Here is a 20,229-nt window from a genome sequence, read left to right as displayed (position 1 = left end):
ACTGAGGAGGTCATGGATGAAAATTTAGATCACGTTGGATGTGATTGGAAAATTGTTCAATCCAAGCAAAAAAAGACTACAATTCAAAAGACAAGAGTTAGATTTAAAGGTTCTACTAACAATAAAAAGAAAGTATCCAAATGAAGAGAATCTTCTATAATAGCAGAGGTCTTAGGGACTTGGCTAAGTATAACTTCCTTTATGATACCTTAGTTCAACAAAATCTTGATTTTATTGCTTTGTTAGAGACACGTAGAGGTATTTTTTTTGCCAACATGTTTAGATCGCTTTTGTTGTGGTTGTGAATTTTTAAGGTATTGGACACAACCCCGTCGACAATGGGGGGGGGGGGTCTGTTGGGGGTTAATTTGGCAAGCTTCGCCATTAGTGCAATCTATGAGGGGGATTTCTATGTCAAATTTCATGTTAACAAACAGAGAGGATAATTTCGAATGGATTCTAGTAGATGTTTATGGAACAACGGAAGCAGAATTTAAAGAAGTGTTCCTAACTGAACTAGTACACACATGTAGCAAGGAAACCAAACCTATTATGATTGGGGGGATTTTAATATTAGAGGACACCCTGGGGAAAAGAACACCGACATATATGAGGATAGATGGTGGTTTTTATTTAATGCCATTATTGAAACCTTATGCTTGAGAGACTTGGAGCTCTCAGAGCATAGGTTTACATGGGCAAATTCACGAGATACTCCCACTTTTGAAAAATTGGATCCTGGTGAGCACGAAATGGGAGCATAAATATCCTCTAGCCACTGTTCAGGCTTTAAGTAGAGATATATATGATCATACACCATTACTATTTAACTGTGAAAATGCAACACATCATGGCAACCATCAACTTTTTAAATTTGAGCTTTGTTGGTTGACCCGTGACAATTTCTATGATCAAGTAGCATATATATGGCAAAATGAAAATAAGGGTAGCACTTCAATGGAACAGTGGAAAAATAAGATTAGGAGACTACGTCAATATTTGAGAGGGTGCGCAAGGAATGCCATGGGAAAGAAAGAAAAAAGAAGTCATCACAAAAAAACTAGAGGAATTGGATAAAAAGTTAGAGCATATGTTGCTTCTTCCTCATGAGCTTGATGTTGTACACTGCCTCAAAGAGAGGATTACACGTATGTTGCGGGAAGAGGAGATAGTTTGGTTTCAGCGCTCTAAATCAACTAAATTACTACAGGGGGATCGAAACACGAAATACTTTCAACTAGCTGCAAATGGTAAACACCAAAAAACAAGAATCTTTTAGTTGGAATATAATGACGGAATCATTCATAGGGAGAGTGAGCTAAAGGAACATATAACTACATACTACATAGGTTTATTTGGACCCCCAGTGAGTAATCAGTTTTCGATGATTGAGACTCAACGGGGGGATATTCCTCAAGTTTCTGATGTAGAAAATGTCATTCTTATTGATGAGTTTATAGAGAAGGAGGTTAAGGAAGCTATATTCCAAATGGAACACAATAAAGCTTCGGGGCTAGATGGTTTTCTAGCAGAGTTTTATCAGGTATTCTGGAAAGTCGTTAAACTTGATCTGATGGCACTTTTTACCGACTTCCATAAGAGCGTGCTTCCTTTATTTAGCCTCAACTTTAGAATTATTACGTTGCTACCAAAGAGCCAAGAGGCAACATGTATACAACATTATAGACCCATTTGCCTCTTGAATGTCAATTTTAAGATTTTTACTAAGGTTGCAATGAATAGAAATGGAGCAGTGGTACAGAAGGTAATCATACCCTCTCAGACAGCCTTCATGCCAGTATGGTATATTTTTTAAGGGGTAACAATTTTGCAGGAAACAATCCATGAAATGCATAGGAACAAATTAAATGGGTTGATTTTCAAAATCGATTTTGAGAAGGCTTACGACAAAGTCAAGTGGCTTTTTTTTACAACAGACTTTGAGAATGAAATGTTTCTCCTCAACATGGTGCTCATGGATACAACAGTTTGTCACGGGGGTAGTGTGTTAAAGTTATAATGATGTAGGGAGTCAATTCCAAACTAAAAAAAGGTTTAAGACAAGGGGTCCTCTCTCACCTATCCTCTTTAATATAGTGGTGGATATGTTAGCCATATTCATCGCAAGAGCAAAAGAGGGAGGGAAAATACGGGGTGTTGTCCCACATCTAGTAGATAATGGACTCTCTATCCTATAGTATGCATACGATACTATTATATTTGTGGATCACAATCTTGAGCAAGCCAAAAATATGAAACTTTTGCTTTGTGCATTTGAACAGTTGTATGGCTTAAAGATCAACTTCCATAAGAGTGAGCTATTCTATTATGGAGAGGTTAAAGAATTCATGGAACAATATTCACAGATTTTTGGTTGCGAGATGGGGGCCATCCCTTTAGATATCTCATAATTTCTATGCATCATAAAAGACTAAGTAATAAAGATTGGAAGAACAATAGAGGAGCGCTTTCAAAAGAAATTAAGTAGTTGGAAAAGGAAACTATTGACTGTTGGAAGTCGTTAGTTTTATTTGATTCAGTGCTTAGTAGTCTTGCTATGTACATACTATCTTTTTTTTAGGTTCCTAAGGAGTGCTAAAGAAATTAGATTATTACAGATCACATTTCTTCTGGCAAAGTGATGATCATAAGAAAAAATATAGATTGGTTAAATGAGGAATCTTATGTAGACCCAAAGAACAGAAAGGACTTGGAATCAAGGTCTTAACTATACAAAAATCAATATCTACTAAGTAAGTGGCTTTTTAAGCTTATCAATGAGAATGGGGTTTGGCAAGATATCTTAAGGAGGAAGTACTTAAAAAAGAAAACCATTGGAGAGGTGCAATGGAAACCGGGTGACTCATATTTTTTGTCAGGCCTTATGAAGGCCCGAGATCAATTTTTAAGTTTTGGGACTTTTATTTTGAACAATGGTACTCAAATTCAATTTTGGGAAGACAGGTGGCTCGGCGCCACTCCACTTAAGTATCAATATCTATCTTTATATAACATAGCACAAGAGAAATAGGATACGATAGCACATACCATTGGTTATGAGCCTCTTAATGTATCCTTTCGTAGGACGTTGATGGGGGATAAAATTGTTAAATGGAATGAATTGGTAAAGAGAGTAGCGTTAGTGCATCTTAATGACCAGTCCGATTTTTTCAAATTGATGCTAACTAAGAGTGGCCTATTTTCTGTTTGCTCTATGGATACTGCTCTATTTAATCAAGATATTGCTCCTCCTACTAGCTTCTTATGGAAACTCAAGCTTCCGATGAAAATTTATATTTTTCTATGATACTTGATTAGAGGTGTGATTTTCACAAAGGATAATCTCGTTGAGCGCAATTGGCAAGGTAGTGAACAACGTTGTTTCTGTAGTAAAAAAGGAAACTATCCATCATATTTTTTAATGCCAATTTTCTAAGTTTATTTGGAGAACCATTCAGATTGTTTTTGGGTTATAACCACCAACGAGTATAGCTAATTTGTTTGGAAGTTGGCTACAAAATGTTGACTCAACATGGAGACCTAAATTTTAGTTGGGGCAAGTGCTTTGTGTTGGATGGTATGGTTGAGCAGAAATAACATGGTTTTTTTATGAAGTTCAATCATGATCTTACATGTAGGTAATATTTAGGGGGCGTATTGGATCCGCTTTTGGTCCTTGCTCCAAAAGGAGGATGTGAGAGTGAGGATGAAGTGGGCATGTCATACCTTGGAGACGATAATCATAGAGATATTTGTCAAGCATGGGTGGATATTTACTAATAGGCTATGTCTTTAATGTATTTTCCCTCATGTTTTGAGCGTATGACTCAATGCTATTTGTTGGTATTTTCTTTACTTCCTTTGGAAAGAACTTATAATAATGAATGTTTAGGTGCAAACCTTTTGCAAAGGCCAGAATAAAAACTTCTTTTATCTTTAAAAAAACCAATCACTCCCACTGTAGACCGTTCTACGCTGGAATTCTACAGCAACAGCACCACATGTGCTATTTCGTGAGCCTAGTGCAAGGTGCTTCGGCAGTCATTGAGTCCTACACTCTATTAGTCCATTATATTACCTTAGAAAAAATGGCTAATTAGATTCATACTATTATAAATATCACGGTTTTGAAATATGTCATTACAAATTTGATATTTGGAAACATAGCATTATAAATCTCTTAAAATTGGCTCCATGCCATTACGAATCTCCTGAAATTTGAATTCATGCCATTACAAATCTTCTGAAATTGGATCTATACCATTACAAGATGTGCCTGAATTATAACGACAATGGTATGAATATAATTTCAAGAGATATGTAATGGCATATTTTCAAATAACGGATTTGTAATGTCATATTTCAAAACTGTGATATTTATAATGGCATGAATCAAATTAATAATATGATTGACACTTCATGATTTGCCACCTCCATTGTCATAGACACAGGCGATTCCACATATTAGTCAGATATGGTGGTAACTGAAAGTAACAATCTTAATAGTGACAAATTCTTAAATCTTCCATTAATAGATGGTAAGCTTGATCTTTTTTTAATTAGCAAGTGGCTCATGCTAATATGTGGCTAGCCTCGATGTAATATTTTATCATGATACTATTTGATTAAAAATTAGTCTCTTTTTATTAATAATTTTATTTTTTAACTATTTATTTAGATATTTTGCTTCCCAATCATATGGAATAGACCTGCTAATTTTTTATAATTTTTAATTCTAAATTTAACTAGTTATTAATCGTATTTGATAGGAACTTTTGATTTAGTCTAGGTCGTTAAATGCTCGTAGTAATTTTGTGATCTTAAAAATGAATATGATAGTTCTTTCTCATATTTAAATAATAATATAATAGATGGAATATTTTGACCTGTTCAGTCGGCTATTGCTTAGACTCTGTTGGAATGCAGTAATTTTCTCAACTCTTTAAAAGTTAGACTGTTCAATGCAAAATTTATGTGAAATTTCTGAACTGCAATCCGTGCCTCAACATGGGAACCATATAGGCCAGTACCGTGCCACCTGCTCCATCACCCGTAATTTCCCAACCTGCGTGTACGTTTCGCTCTTCATTTATTTCCCCTCGAAAACGAACTCTTTCACATGAATAATGTTGACCAGGAAAAAGGGAAAAGAAAATTAATTTCGCTCGCTGTTCTAACACGAGCGAAGAAGAAAGAACACGGCGACCGCTGCTTGGTTTTCGTCCGCGCGCTCGGACCCGGTATTAAAATGAATGTCAAAATTTAATAAATTTAGGAGAAAAATAAAATATCTAATTTCAAAATTTTCTCTCACTAACATTTAAAACCCATAAAGATAAAAAATAACCGAATTTTTTATAAAATTTTGCAAATTTCGATCTATTCGCCCAACCAGCCAGCGAGCCGGCGGTCCTACCCCTGTATAAGTGGAGCCCCCAAAAGCTCTGCTCTCCTCAACCTCAACTCCCAGTCTCCTACCAACCACCGAAGAGAAGATCCCCAATTGCGCAACCCCCGAACCCGCGAATTCGGGTGCACGGGTTCCGAGCAGATTCGTGCCGTCCAAGCTTCGAATCAACCGATGGAGGCAGTAGCCGCGGCGCTCAGGTCGCCCGCCGCCGCCGCCGGCCCCTCGCGGCGGCCGGCGTTCCCGGGCGCGAGCTCGCTCCGCTTCGATCGGAGGCGCAACATCGCGTTCGGCTCCATCAAGGTAGGGAGGAGCTTCGGGTTGTCTCTTGCGGCTATAGCTTGTGGTCTCGGGAGTGCATGGTTGTATTAGGAAGAAAAAATTTAGATCTTACCTCTATTTCCTTTTTAGCGTTCTTATTCATTTCCTGGTTTTTTATCCTTTAACTGTTCGAGGAGTGAATGATTTCACTTGTTTGGGTTGCTTGGCTCTTGGTGTGTTTATCCCGCGACTTGTCCATTTTAGTTCTTCAAAAGATTCGGTTGTTGATGTTTAAATTCGTTTGAGCATGGAAATGGATTGGTTTCCTGATACGCGTTCTTGTGCCGGATGCTACCCGCAGGGTCTCGGTCGGCAGCAGCTCACCTCTAGGAGGCGAAGCAGTGTGGTCAGGGCGTCCTGGTCCCCCTCGGAGTCGCTACCGCCGTCCTCGTCGATCGCGCCGCTCCGGATGGAGTCGGCGGCAGGGCAGTTCCTCTCGCAGATTCTGCTCACGCACCCGCACCTGCTGCCCGCCGCCGCCGAGCAGCAGCTCGAGCAGCTCCAGACCGACCGAGAGGTCGAGAAGGAGAAGGGCAAGGAGAACGCCGGCAGCGACAAGCCAGCACCGTCAGGTGGCGACCTCGTGCTGTACAGGTAATTGTGGTTTTTGGTCAATGAATCCATTGCCCTTGTTACTTTCGGTACATCTAGCTGTAAGGGGTAAGATTTTGATAAAGATATTTATTGCGAGTTATCCGATTGCGTATTAAGAGACCACGCATACAGACTGTCACATAGCAATTGTACAACTGTCAAGCTATCAAGGCCAGCAGACATGCTTCATCCAGAGCAAATTAAATATTGTATTTTATGGATCCTTGTTGAGCTACTTAAACATTATGTGAGTTAAAAAAATCTAAAGAAATGTTTGGAGGGATGGCCATGAACTGATTGTCAATTGTGTTATGCATAGAGAAGAAAGTGTGAATAATTCTAGCCTGCTTGCAAACTGAGCTAGTACCTTTAGTAGAGAGGACGGCCACCCGGGCTCGAACCCGGGGCGCTAGTTTGTGGGTACCTCCCAGCGAGTTTCCTATTCAGTCAGGGTTTGGTATTCCCCTACCTTAAATTTAAAAAATGCCTGGGGGAGTCTCTCCATGTAGCCGAGAAAAAATTCTAGCCTGTTTTATTAGGGTGGAGCTATCATATTTCATTGATGAGAAATTGACAGTTGTGGTTTAGAATTGTTTTCCTGAATCATAGCTTCCAATACAGGGGAACTCCGGGTTCCATTTGTACTCCACTGAAAGTTCAATCTTGGTTACTTCTAATAATGAACTAATAGTTTCATCTGAGTTAGAGAAATCTTGGCTAAATTTTCCCTTTTTCTGGATTAATAGGCGGATTGCTGAGGTAAAGGAAAAGGAGCGGAGAAGGACCTTGGAGGAGATACTCTACGCTCTGGTTGTTCAGAAGTTTGTTGAAGCTGGTGTTTCTTTGGTTCCAGCGCTCTCTCACTCCATTGTTTCTTCTGGAAGAGTTGATCAATGGACAGAAACTGTGGAAGAGAGGCTTGAGCGTTTGCACTCGTGTGAGGCCTATGAAATGATCGAGAACCATCTGGCTCTCATTCTGGGGCAAAGGCGAGCTGATGCCACCATTGCAGCCATAAGTAAGCTCCGAGTTGGCCAAGTTTATGCTGCATCTGTGATGTACGGTTATTTCCTCAAGCGAATTGATCAGAGGTTTCAGCTCGAGAAGTCGATGAAGAGCCTCCCTTGGGGATCAGAAGAGGAGGATGATGCCTTGACTCAAGTTATGACGACCGACTCAAGGCCTTCCGCTCAGACTTCTAGCTCTCACCCAGAGATGGCCTCATGGACGTTCCCTAACGTCAACACAGGGGGCCCTAGCCAAGCTGTCAAGCCATGCCGCCTTAGATCATATGTCATGTCATTTGATTCAGACACATTACAGAGGTATGCAACAATTAGGTCAAAGGAAGCCTTTGGCATCGTCGAAAAGCACACAGAGGCGCTATTTGGGAAACCAGAGATTGTGATCACACCTGAAGGCACAGTTGATTCTTCCAAGGATGAACATATTAGGATAAGTTTCGCAGGGTTGAGAAGGCTGATCCTGGAGGCCGTTACTTTTGGATCCTTCCTCTGGGATGTTGAGAGCTTTGTGGATTCCAGATACCACTTTGTGACCAACTAGTTGGGTCCAAAGATTGTCATCCCAGAGACTGAAGATTCATGCTATGTGTATCTGGTCTGATGTCTATGGGCTTCAGTAAAGACTGTTTTACAATGGTGTTACTGTTATGGCACAACGCGCTGTGTGCAGAACTTTCTATGATTTTGCCCAGATTGTGAAGATGAAATATCATTAGCCCAATATTTAGCTAAGAGCATCTCCAAAAGAAGCTTCATGTAACTCTCTATCCTTAAATTTAAGGATTTTGTCTTAAAAACTATCTCCAATAAATGTCCTATATGATTCTCAATATTTAGAGACTATATCGGAACTAGTTAGACTCCCAATTCCACCTGAGCCCATCTACCTACTCCCGCCCACTTCCCAGATGACTTCTGCACGCGGCCTCCCTTGCCTAGCTTCAACGTCCGTGATGCCGCACCATGGCGCTTCGGGCGGGACGGTCTGGCGGGCGCATGGGACGGGTCATAGGAGAGCAGGATGTCGCCGCGCAGCCACTGTGACGCGACGAGGTCCCCCAGGCGAGCCTTCTCGTCAGGGTCAGCTGTGAAGAGGATCTCCAGCGCCCAGTCCAGTAGGGACTTGCGGCTATCACTATTGCTCAATGCCGATGTCGGCCTTCTTCAGCGTCGGCATGTCGTCCACGCCATCACCGGTCATGCTGCAGATGTGCTTTCGGTCATGCAGCCGCTTCATGATCTTGTACTTGTGCTAAGGGAACATCCCGCGCGAAGCCGTCGGCCTTCTCGATGAGCTCGTCAACTAGGAGGCTGCCCATCTCGCTGGACTTGTCGCCGAGCAAGCTGGTGGAGGGGTACATGTTGTTGCCTATACCAAGGCAGCGCGTAGTCTCCTTACCAATGGCTAGCTAGTCACTAGTGATCATCTTGACATTGACACCGAGGTAGAGAGCCTGTAGTCTCTATGCCGTCGTGCCTCGACGGGTCGAACAGCAGTAGGAGGCCAATGAACTACCATAGGTCACCGACGCTCTCCTTGCTTTTCTCGGACACCTGCTGGTACAACACGTCAAGTGAAGAGGAAAGGGGGAGAGAGAAAAAAAAGGGAAAGGAAGAGATGACATGTGAGGTCCACCTGTGGATGACGTAGGAGAGGAAATATAGAGAATAGGTAATAGAAGTATGTTGAAGGGAAAGAAAATTCAGAGAGAGAATATTATTAGAAAGACTACCGATATGAGAATATAAGGGTGAGTTCTAGAGTCTCTAATAGGTTTTGTTAGCATCTGTGCTACCCGGGGCGTTTAGTGTTGTACCTTATGACTGATTCTCCTCTGGAATTTGTAAGAGGAGTCCTAGGCACCTAGCTAGTTCTTTTGCGAAGACATTCTTGATGCTGTCTCAGCCCTGTTATGCTGCTTTGAGTGCATTCCTGGTCTACTTTAGTAAGCAGTGCCAATTCAATGGATAAAGATTTTATAGCTGAAGTTATGACCCAGATCATGAGTCGTAGTACAGAATTTTGGTGTTGGTTCTGTAGGTTCACTATCTTTTGCTGGGTTGGCACATCACACATTTGGTGAGGACTGCCTGACAACCGCGAGAGATATCATTTGATGTTCAATGACTGCGTCCCAGGCAAGTGAACATGTATATTAGTTCAACTTGGAGTAATGAGATGACATATGAACATGCCCAATAACTGAAGCTTACATGTTCGACAGCCAAGAGATAACACTGAAGAGAGAGAGTTGCAACTCTTAAAACATCGTAGTCCTGAAAGGAGGTTTCCCATCACATCCTGTAGCCGCATCTTGAATTAATCATGGAATGCAATTCAAGGCCTCGTAGCCTTCTATAATCTTGATAAAATTCTTGACCATGAGCCTCCCTTCAGTGGTTATAATGCTCTCCGGATGGAACTGCACTCCCTGCATTATAAATTATAAACGTCACAGACGTAGATTCAAAATGTGAGCGTGGCATGCATTACTTTCTCTGTTTTCATTATCTAAAAAATCATTTTGCACATTGCTTGTTTACCAGCGTCAGCGTGTCTACATAAGTGTGTCATGACCATTCAGCGTGATAGGTAAAACTTGAAAAGGTTGATGTAAAAACAATCAAGAAATTCAAAGATTCGCAGAACTTTTACAGTAAATGTCAGCAATAATGTGTTCATGAAAAAAGAAGTCAGCGACAGTGTCGACAGGTATAATTGGCACAACGCTGATAAATGGAGGCACTACTGAAGTTTATGCAAGTTCAATAAATATCGAACAACGATTAACTTCTATATTGACCAGAAGTCTGCTAGTTTTGCCCTGGTTGCCAGAGGACAGCTGAAATCAAGCAGCCTATGCATATCCGCCTCAACAAAAGCCAAAAACCAAAGAAATCTAATATGTTCCCCTTAGTAACTAGCTATTGGAATGTGTGCTGGTTACCGGCCTAGAACTGAGCATGGAAGAAGAGAACTTATGCTGATATTACAAGATAGTAGGATGACATGATTCTAGACGGTAAGCAACTCCAAACACACAGCAAAATATATAACCTTTTGTCTGGATTACATAGTTTGAAGCGATGCTTTGCATTATGTTGTTAAAAAAACATGTAAGCAAACCTGAATATGTTTGTATTTCCTGTGGCGGGCAGCCATGATCAACCCATCATCTGTCCATGCGACAATTTCCAGGGCATCATGCGGAAAGCTATCCTTTTCAATTACGAGGCTATGATATCTTCCGGCTTGGAATGGGCTACAGGACAAATAATAAAATTTTGTATCAAATGATTGGCTTTTCAAAGCAAAAAAGTACTACAAAGTACCATACAATAATAGTGTCTCTAAATGAAGCTCTAGCTAGTTATAACTAAAGTGCTACACTTTGGTCCAATATAGATGTCAGCATGATATTGTGAAGGCAACAACGTTGACCATTAGTATACTCACATGGATTGAGATTAGTAGAATCATTGTCAAAATATTTCTGTGCTATTGCATTCTCGTATGTAACTGATACTAATACATTATGATAAAAAATAGCTGTCAAAGAAACATCTTGAAAAGTTTCCATATGCAAATCCACCTCAACGTAATTCAAAAAACAAAGAAATCTAAACTGTTACCCTTAGTTACTAGCTACTGGATTGTGTGCAGGTGACCAGCCCAGAACTGAGCAATAATAACAAAGCCATTTAGTCCCAAGAAATTTGGGGTAGGCTAAAGAAGCATCTTGAAAACAGTGAATAATCAATAAAAAGTGTCCATTTTGGGCGAAGTTAGTAAAAGTTCCCTCCTGAACTGTTAAGCACGTATGTTAAAAAAAGATAAATGAGATTATATTTTAATTCCAGTAACCTCAAATGGGAGAGAATAAGAAAATCTAGAATATCCTTTTTCTCGGATGAATAAAATTGGCTATCCACAAAGCCTGCATTGCATACTAATTAACTGCTAAGCAAATAAAAATGGCTCAACTGTCTTTTCCTTACAAAGAAACAACTCTGCTTCCGTACTAACATAAATTAGGAAGTTTATGGATGAATATTCCAACAACAGAACTTTGCAAGACAAACCCACCTAAAATCCCTGAGCCCAAATTCTTTGTAAGCTGTTTTATACCACACTGAATGATCGTTTTGTAGTCCTAGATCATGTATCATAACTCCACACGTTGCAGCAACAAAGCCATTTAGTCCCAAGAAAGTTGGGATAGGCTAAAGAAGCATCTTGAAAACAGTGAATAAATAAATAAAAAGTGTCCATTTTGGGCAAAGTTAGTAAAAGTTTCCCTCCTGAACTGTTAAGCGCGTATGTTAAAAAAAAGATAAATGAGATTATATTTTTTAATTCCAGTAACCTCAAATGGGAGAGAATAAGAAAATCTAGAATATCCTTTTTCTCGGATGAATAAAATTGGCTATCCACAAAGCCTGCATTGCATACTAATTAAATGCTAAGCAAATAAAAATGGCTCAACTGTCTTTTCCTTACAAAGAAACAACTCTGCTTCCGTACTAACATAAATTAGGAAGTTTATGGATGAATATTCCAGCAACAGAACTTTGCAAGACAGACCCACCTAAAAATTCCTGAGCCCAAATTCTTTGTAAGCTGTTTTATACCACACTGAATAATCGTTTTGTAGTCCTAGATCATGTATCATAACTCCACACGTTGCACCTAATTTTAACTTGGACGCAAGGCAATGTACTGAGCTTATTGCCAGTGACCCCAATTAGTAGCTTATATGGTGAGCTGGTCCGAACTGGGTAGTTTTGTAGTAGCAAGGAGCATGCTGAAAAATATACTTAAGGCATTCTTTCTAGGCAAATATTAAGAGGGACAAAGGATAGCAAGATGATAGTCAACTTAACAGTCAAGCACCAGATACGGTAAGCTGTGCGTCAATCAAACCCAAAGGGAGGGATGATATAATACATGATCTTACTTTGGAAGACCAGAAAATAATGTTCCATCAAGTTTCTCATCATAATGAACAAGGGAGCCCTTCCCATGCACAACTCCGTAAGGAGAACGGACAACCTTCCCTACATACAAACAACACTCACTAGAACATGTCCATGACAAACAAAAATTAAGAAAGTATTAAAGTCTAAAGATACTACTAGAGTGAAGAACTTGTGTATATACGAACCTCCAAATGCCTCTCCAATGCATTGTAAACCCATGCAAACCCCAAACAAAGGAATAGAGGGCCCAAGCTCTCTAACTGTTTGCAATGATATTCCTGAATCTTGAGGTGTGCCTGCCTTTTCAATTTTAGAAAAAAAAGAAGAAGAATCTTTTGGGACGCATTAACGAATATAAATCAGTAAAGAAAAATGCTGACCGGGGCCTGGGGAGATAAGTATTCCTCTAGGATAAATCCTGTAGAACAAGTAACACGCTGCAGGTAATTTTCTTAAGAAACATCAACATGTTAACATGTGAAAAAAGTTGATAAAAAGGAGCAATCACAAACTTCTTAATCTCTTCCACCGTTATCTCATCATTGCGGTACACCTCAAAATTAGCTCCCACCTCTCCCATGTACTGCATATAGAGAAATATTGGAAATCTCATTGCAATAAGGTAGAGAAGTTGTTTTAATATTTGTGATGGCTTGTTCATTTGCAATACTGCATATTTATTTAAGTTTGCCATCGGACACCCAGTTTTAGCTGTTTATAGCTATGTACTATCGTAGTTTAATGTTAAATTAGTAGTCCCTAGTTTCTGCCCCCAATGATTCAAATGAAAGCTAAGCTATTGTTTTTTTAGGGAAATACAGTAACAGAGGGTAGTGCTATTGTATTTTAATATATAAACATATATAAAGGACAACAATTTACAAGAGGGGAGCTAAATACAAAAAGGGCTAAGAAGCCCCAGACAAAATTAAGATAGAGAATCTAGCCAAGCCATTGCTAAGTTTCTAGCACCTTCTTTAAGCTATTGTTTGATTACTTATGCTGGTTTTGTTGATCATTGTATGGTTCAAACACTCAAATAAAAGGTTTTATTCTAACAGGGGAAAGTCAAATTTGCCTGATCAACTTAAACTGAATAAACTCATAGAAGATAGAAGTACTATGGCATGATTTGGTCCCTAATACTAACGCATTAATTATATCATCAGCCATATAAATTATATTTGAATTTACCATAATGTGGGGAGGAAAATAAGCAACAAAGTATTGCTTTTACCTGGCATATATTATATGTGAAGCTATCGTTTTACCTGGCATAAATTATATGTGAAGCTATCATAGTTGTCGATCACTATAATTGGTCTAATATTTTGCTTTACTCCATCAAATACTTTTCCACCTTCCACCACAGAGACAGCACATTTAGCACCAAACTTCTGCTTTTGAATTGTTGTGGATCCACTTAGAGTTCCTGCATGGGGCAGTTAAAATAGGTATTGCAGTTACAAAAAAAGAAGAAAAAAAGTAGTCTGCAAATTCTGGTTTTCTCAATTTTGTTATGGAAACAACAACATAGTAATTTCAAGCAATACTCATATAGCACTGCTTGCTATAAAATAACTTGCACTTCTTCTTTAATCAACACACGACTAAACAGTGAACAAGAATCTAGTTTGCTTCACTAAACAGGGGGAAAAATAAAAGATATCTAGTTGTTTCACCATTCCCAAGGCCCAGATTACCACTGCTGAGATATAAAAAAAAAAAAAGACAGGTCATTGTGGGGTAGCTAAGATAGAAACAGAACGGAGAGCCAGCCAGCTTGACCGAGTATACAGGGCGGTTCCGCCGGCGGCCGGCGCCCACAGCCGCAGCCAATAGGCTGCTCTTATCAATCGATTGATCTCGGCCTCGTCTGGATCGGGACAACATAGGTATACAAGAAACCCCGATCGCATCGAACGACACAGCAATAAACACACGCGTGACGCCAGCTCACTCACCCACGCGGAGGCTGGAGGGGCGACGCGGGTCCGATCTCGGCGTCGCGCCGGGGGAGGCGACAGCTTGGATCTTGGGGCGGAGGCGAGCGGCGTAGGCCATTGGACCGGAGCGAGGGGACGGGGCGGCGGCGGCAGGGGCGGCCGGGGGTGGGAGAGGGGGATGAGAAATGCTGTGCTCGGAAGCCGATCACCTACCTCGCGCTTGGTGGGAGTGTGGACTTTTCGCTTCTGATTCTGTCTTATGTTTCCCGTCTCCGTTGGCGTAATCATTAAATTGTCGCTCGACGATTGTGAAAGATGCTACCCTTTGTTTGTTTGGGCTCCTAAACTCTTGAAATTATAGAATCTCAAACTGAATAACCAAAACCATCTATTATTAATCCTCAACTCATCATCTTTTTAGGCATTCGTTTTTTACCAACGGAAGTGGTAATTACTTATTTATCATTATATCCCACGTGTATAGATTCAGTGGCTCGCGTGTCGTTCTCAACAGTAATTGTCACTTTTTTATAGCGATAATTGAGCAATTATCCCAATATATAAGCCATTCCGGTTTTAGATGCATAGCATTCTCAATATAATGATGTGGCCTATCATTTAGCAGTCATTCAGGAGTTACTATACTACTAACACGCATAATAATAATCGTGAATAAAACAATACCATGAAAATATCAGAAGTTATACTTGTGCAATTTGCAAAATTGTTTTCCATCTAGCTTCTCTTTTCTAGTATAAGAGGGTTTGAATCTCTTCTGTCTCAACCATGGCTTAGAGGAGAGGTGGCTCGGACATTATTGAATTATTGCTTTCTTGGGTGTCATTTCAAACTTTATATAGGCATAACGTATGTTTTTGTAGATACATAGCCACCAAATTCAGAACTTTATATTAGGCATAACAAATGTTTTACAGATAAATAGCCACCCAATTCTTTTACATGACTCACGCCCTTTGTTTTCCATTCCTACTTTTTTTATTTGACATTTTGTCATCCTTCGAAACTAAAGAACTTGAGATGCATTCCATTTGTATGACCACTTGACTCCTTTCACGATGTGCTCATCTTTGACCGGTTGCCATAGCCACCCACCCTCTTCTCATGCATATTCGTCACCTTGATATGTTCTTACTAACGTTGACATCTTTTATTCAAATTTATTGACTTCCCCACTAGCCAATTGATTATTTTCACCGTACAAGTCATATGATAAACTTGTCCCATTTTAGGTGGACCGAGGCTAGCCTCAAACTAATTTTTGCATCGAATGAACATTCATTTAGGACCTATTTGGTTGCTTGGCCGAGCGCTCGGCCAGATCGAGCCAATTGCTAGGTCCAATCGAGCAAAATTGTTGTCTGAGCCTGTCATTGTGTTTCTGGTGAGCCAGGCTGAGCGGATGCCAGAACTCGTGTATTGTACGTGTATATATTTTTATTTAACTCTTAATTTTATCTAAGATTATAATAGTGGTCTAAAAATTATAAATATTTTTACGAGCAAACTAGAGCTCACTAGCAACCTATTTTAATTAGTTTGATCTAAAAAGATTAAACCAATATTTAATTAAAATTCTCGAAAGAAACCTACTTTTATAATTTCTAGTAATTTTTTATGCATCAAATAAATTTCTTAAAATTAGGAAAAAACACTAATATTTTTATCACGCGATGTACTAATTTGGTGAAAATTTGAGTTCATTTATATGATATTCTTATACAAACAATCAAACACAATCTTTTCTCAGCTAATCTAAGCACGTACAGTCAATTAAACAGATCCTATTGCATTTTACTAGCCTGATTAAACTCAACTTGGCTCACTAGATAGGAGCCAAGCTGAGCTATGTGAGCAACCAAACAAACCTTTAGTTCACACTTTAGATCTTATGATAGAAATAATGGTAACCTTATTCCTTCCATTTACAAATGCCTATATACTTTAACCAGAGTAATGCTTTTGCCACCTTATTTTTTGTTTCCAGCGTCCGCCACAGGAAAAATACAAAGCATTCCTTGGACAATGTTAGCTAAAATGCCTCTTAATAATATTAGACACAGAAACAACGAGGTACCGAATAGACAATAAATGATGAGCGAATTAGAAAAATACCATCACCAAACTAGTCATTTATGGACTTTCTTTCTTCTCAATGGCCAAGAACGGCTGCAAGGGAGAGGAAATCTAACAGCAATGGATTTTCCACTGCTCTGTACTGTTCACAATGGTATTTTGCAACTCACAACCTTTGTGATGGTGATGGTATTTTCCTCTCTTTGCGATGGTATTTTTCTAATTCACTCGTAAATGATAGGTCTTATAGGGTATTTGATGAAAATTTTATCTAAAAATCATGAAGCAACAGAAGTATTTGTAAATATACGAAGTGGTAAAGAAATAACCAATATAGCGATAACATGTACTGATTTCAAAATCCCTAGTATTTTTTTAAATGCTAATATAATATACAGACATACGCATACACTCACATCACCACATGTACGCACTGATACAACTTCTTGGAGATTGACTAAGTCACCGCACCCCTCGCTGTCAACAATTATTTTGGTGAGGAAAAAGTCCATATTTACTTCCTCAACTATTGTTTGAGTCTGTTTATCCCCCTCCGCTCAAAACCACAAAACTAGATATTCCACTAGTGGTGGAGCTTGGGCCGAAATTCAAAGAGGCGGTGAATCCAATTGGGTTCTAATTGGGTCACATGAGGGCCGAATCAATGAAATATGAGAAATTATGCCCAAAATACATTACAAAATGCAGAAAAATTATTGGGCTAGGGGCCATAGCCCACCTTGGCTATCACAATGCTTCACCCCTTATCCCACCTCCTCTAACTATTCAAACTGATGTAATTTACCTTCTTAACTAGTTTTGGTAGTGATTTCATCTTACGTGACGACAACGCAGTTTATCCTGTTTGCAGCTTTCCGCTAAAGTAGTATAAAAAAATTCATAAAATTTATAAAAATTTCTAAAAATGATAGACAGAATTATAAGACCTTATGTTTAAAAAATTCAAAAATAATGTCATTTTCATCATATTTCATGGAGAGAAAGCTTAGGAAAGAAAAAAGAAAAGGCATGCTTTAAAAAGCGTGCAGATCATTTATTAACTCATGTTAAGAAAAATATTAACATGCAAACACATTTTTTTTTTGTTTGTAGGGTATACCTAAGAGTATCTATAAAATTAGTTTTACACATTTAGAGTTCTATTAATTTCTCTATAATTTTTACAAAGTTCACAAAGATAAAGTGAACATGTTGGTTTTTTATTTCCTTGTAAAATTGATAAGTAATTCATCTGAGCTTTAAATTAAGTGAAATAAATTTTGTCGGTTTTCTTGTAGCATGATCTACATGATAAAAGTATTTATACTTATGAAAAAATTCTATATTTTTTGTGAGAAAATTTATTTTCTAAACCTAGTTAAATGCCAAGTTAATTATTTGCTAATCCAAAAATCATGAAACTATTTTTTTAGTCCTATTATATGATTCCATATCTTCTAATAATACATGAAATCATGAAATAGTTATTATAACGTGCATGATTGATTAAATGTATTGCAACTAGATTAATTCATAACTAATCTGTCACACCTCCAAGTTAGTGAAACCACCTTTATTAGTTTAATTAAACAATAATTTGTGTAAGAAAAATAATGGTAAACATGATAAAGTTAATTACAATGATTTTTCTTAACATGTTCACCTTATGCTGGTGAACTTTTTAAAAATCATGAAGAAATTAATAAAACTCTAAATGAAGTGAAACTAATTTTATAGATCATCTTAAGGTACACCCTATATAAAAAAAATGTGTTTGCATGTTAATATTTTTCTTGAAGTGATTTAATAAATGAGCTGAACGTTTTTTAAAACATGTTTTTCTTTTTTTTTAAGCTTCCTCTCCATAAAATATGATGCAAATGATGTTATTTTTGAAAAAATTTCACATAAGGTCTTAGAATTGTCTCTAGTATTTTTAGATTTTTTTTATGATTTTTTAATTCTTTGAATTTTTTGATATCATGTTAGCAAAATGTTGCCAACAAGGCAGGCTGAGTTATCGCCACGTAGGATAAAACTACCATCAAAACTAATTAATAAGATAAATTGCGCCGATTTAAATAGTTAAAGAAGTTAGAATATCTAGTTTGGAAGAATCAACAGATTCAAGCAATAATTGAGGAAAGCAATATAAACTTTTTTCGTTTTGGTGATAGCAGAACCTCTTCAATCTGAACTTTCAAAGTGGCAAGTTATGCAAGCGCCAGGCTAGACCTGCCAGGGCAGTCTTCCGCAAAAGTGCCGAACCATCCACTAAAACCATGTAGAACGAAACCATCATCAAAACCAGTTAATAAGATAAATTATACCGGTTTGAATAATTAGAGAATGTGGGATATCTGGTTTGAGGTTTGAGAAGATAAATAGATTTGAGAAATAGTTGAGGACAAAAATATAAACTTTTTTCCTTTTACTAGTTATCTGCCCGTGCTTTGCAACGGGCGTCAAAAAAATGTTAGACAAAAGTAATGTAACACACGTACAACCATGTAAGGATTATTATTTCAATTGATCTTGCATAATATGTAAGTTGTTTATGCTAGTTTCAACTCACTTATGATGTTTCTGCAGCGTGAGCATTAAGAATCAAATAGGGAGGTTGAAAAATCAAAACAAGAAGCTTGAATCACTGTGTCAATCACTACAGGCAGACCCCTCCAACAGTATTCTTGATGTCATTTCTAAACAAGTAGATCTGATAATGGATCGTGAAGGATCATAGTGCTTATATGCTTCATGTTGTGCATGCCAAAATACCATTGGTGCCGCCTACAGCTTGCCGAGATTTCTGAAGCATGAGAAACGGATATGTCATCCATGTAGATCCCAGTATACAAATGGTGGGAAAACAATTAACAGCACAAAGGGATTTAATACTCTTTTATTTCTAAGGGCATCCAACAAAAAACATGTATCCACACACTTCATGATTTGTGTAGTCATCCAAACATAGCTTTAGAAAAGCTCAAAGATGACAGAACAACCTTATTCATCTAGAGCCCATGTAAGCTGGAAAACTACATCCAAAATTCTATATCATCCAAAGGTGTAGAACATTTGGCCCAACATCTATCTAACACATCCCATGTCATCCAAAACTACTGAAGTTGGCTTTGTTGGCTTGTCTGAACCATCATTCCTCGGTATTTTTGTGGTTCATCAAAAGGCTAAGATGCTTGCTCTCCTTTATCATCACCCAAAGGTCACCACCAGATGGTAATGGACGGAAGGATGGATGAGAATGAGCTTCCAAAAGATATCAGGCCTCCTCCCATACTTTGAGGCTTTGAGGTCTCCCATTTCTAGAAATACTGAAAGACATACACATCAATTTTGATACATGTCAGGCTCGGCTTATTAGTTCTCCTTATGTCAGGCCAATTGACATTTAAAAGACAAATCAGTATGCATGGAGAGGCAGCTTTGCCTGCTAGAAAATATTATCAAATTTCCTACATGAGAAGCTAATGCATGTTGCCAGTCTATTGGACATCATTAGTATATATACCTTTGTGACTATACAAATTTATGTCCAAACAACAACAACATAGCCTTTTATCCTGAGTATATTGGCCCAAAGCTCACATGTCCGGATAATCTATATCCAAACTCCAGACTCCAGAATGATTTAAATTTTAACCACTCACGTCTTAAGTGTTAGAACTAATAAACCAATCTCCACAGAAACATACTGACACGAGCTAATCCTACGCACGACCTTGTGCAAAGTTTCGAACAATTCACAAAACTAAAAACATTCAAAGTTGCCAAGGCCAACCACATAACATTCCAGAACCTTCCAAAGTATCCTTACTCCCTTTCCCACGATCCAAGAACATCA

The 20,229-nt window shown here is 38.5% G+C and overlaps 2 protein-coding genes across 2 annotated transcripts; one reads left to right on the top strand and one right to left on the bottom strand.

The window, feature by feature from the left end:
- The first annotated feature begins 5,444 nt into the window (after positions 1–5,444).
- LOC133915579 (UV-B-induced protein At3g17800, chloroplastic-like) lies at positions 5,445–8,079 on the top strand. The gene is made up of 3 exons (XM_062358793.1): positions 5,445–5,710; positions 6,030–6,322; positions 7,069–8,079. Exons 1-3 carry the CDS (start codon positions 5,582–5,584, stop codon positions 7,886–7,888), a joined length of 1,242 nt encoding a protein of 413 aa, XP_062214777.1. The 5' UTR covers positions 5,445–5,581; the 3' UTR covers positions 7,889–8,079.
- A 1,356-nt stretch (positions 8,080–9,435) lies between these two features.
- On the bottom strand, positions 9,436–14,527 carry LOC133915578 (anthranilate synthase beta subunit 2, chloroplastic). Its single transcript, XM_062358792.1, has 8 exons — positions 14,292–14,527; positions 13,599–13,759; positions 12,840–12,910; positions 12,708–12,745; positions 12,513–12,623; positions 12,306–12,405; positions 10,475–10,610; positions 9,436–9,779 (listed from the first exon to the last, which is right to left on the bottom strand). The coding sequence occupies exons 1-8, from the start codon at positions 14,389–14,391 to the stop codon at positions 9,672–9,674; spliced, it is 825 nt and encodes a 274-aa protein (XP_062214776.1). The 5' UTR covers positions 14,392–14,527; the 3' UTR covers positions 9,436–9,671.
- Positions 14,528–20,229: the final 5,702 nt, after the last annotated feature.

Source organism: Phragmites australis, chromosome 4, assembly GCF_958298935.1.
Source record: "Phragmites australis chromosome 4, lpPhrAust1.1, whole genome shotgun sequence".
NCBI lineage: Eukaryota > Viridiplantae > Streptophyta > Magnoliopsida > Poales > Poaceae > Phragmites > Phragmites australis.
Note: the sequence above shows the minus strand (reverse complement) of the source record. Positions and strands in the feature narration are given on the sequence as shown.

Bases quoted from the DNA above. Each gene is read 5' to 3' on its own strand.
- LOC133915578 (XM_062358792.1), bottom strand. From the start codon at position 14,391: ATGGCCTACGCCGCTCGCCTCCGCCCCAAGATCCAAGCTGTCGCCTCC. The intron at 12,624-12,707 runs GTCAGCATTTTT...TTGAAAAGGCAG, and splicing joins ACTTATCTCCCCAGGCCCCG to GCACACCTCAAGATTCAGGA. The intron at 12,406-12,512 runs GTTCGTATATAC...GTTTGTATGTAG, and splicing joins CATTGGAGAGGCATTTGGAG to GGAAGGTTGTCCGTTCTCCT.
- LOC133915579 (XM_062358793.1), top strand. From the start codon at position 5,582: ATGGAGGCAGTAGCCGCGGCGCTCAGGTCGCCCGCCGCCGCCGCCGGC. The intron at 5,711-6,029 runs GTAGGGAGGAGC...TGCTACCCGCAG, and splicing joins TCGCGTTCGGCTCCATCAAG to GGTCTCGGTCGGCAGCAGCT. The intron at 6,323-7,068 runs GTAATTGTGGTT...CTGGATTAATAG, and splicing joins GGCGACCTCGTGCTGTACAG to GCGGATTGCTGAGGTAAAGG.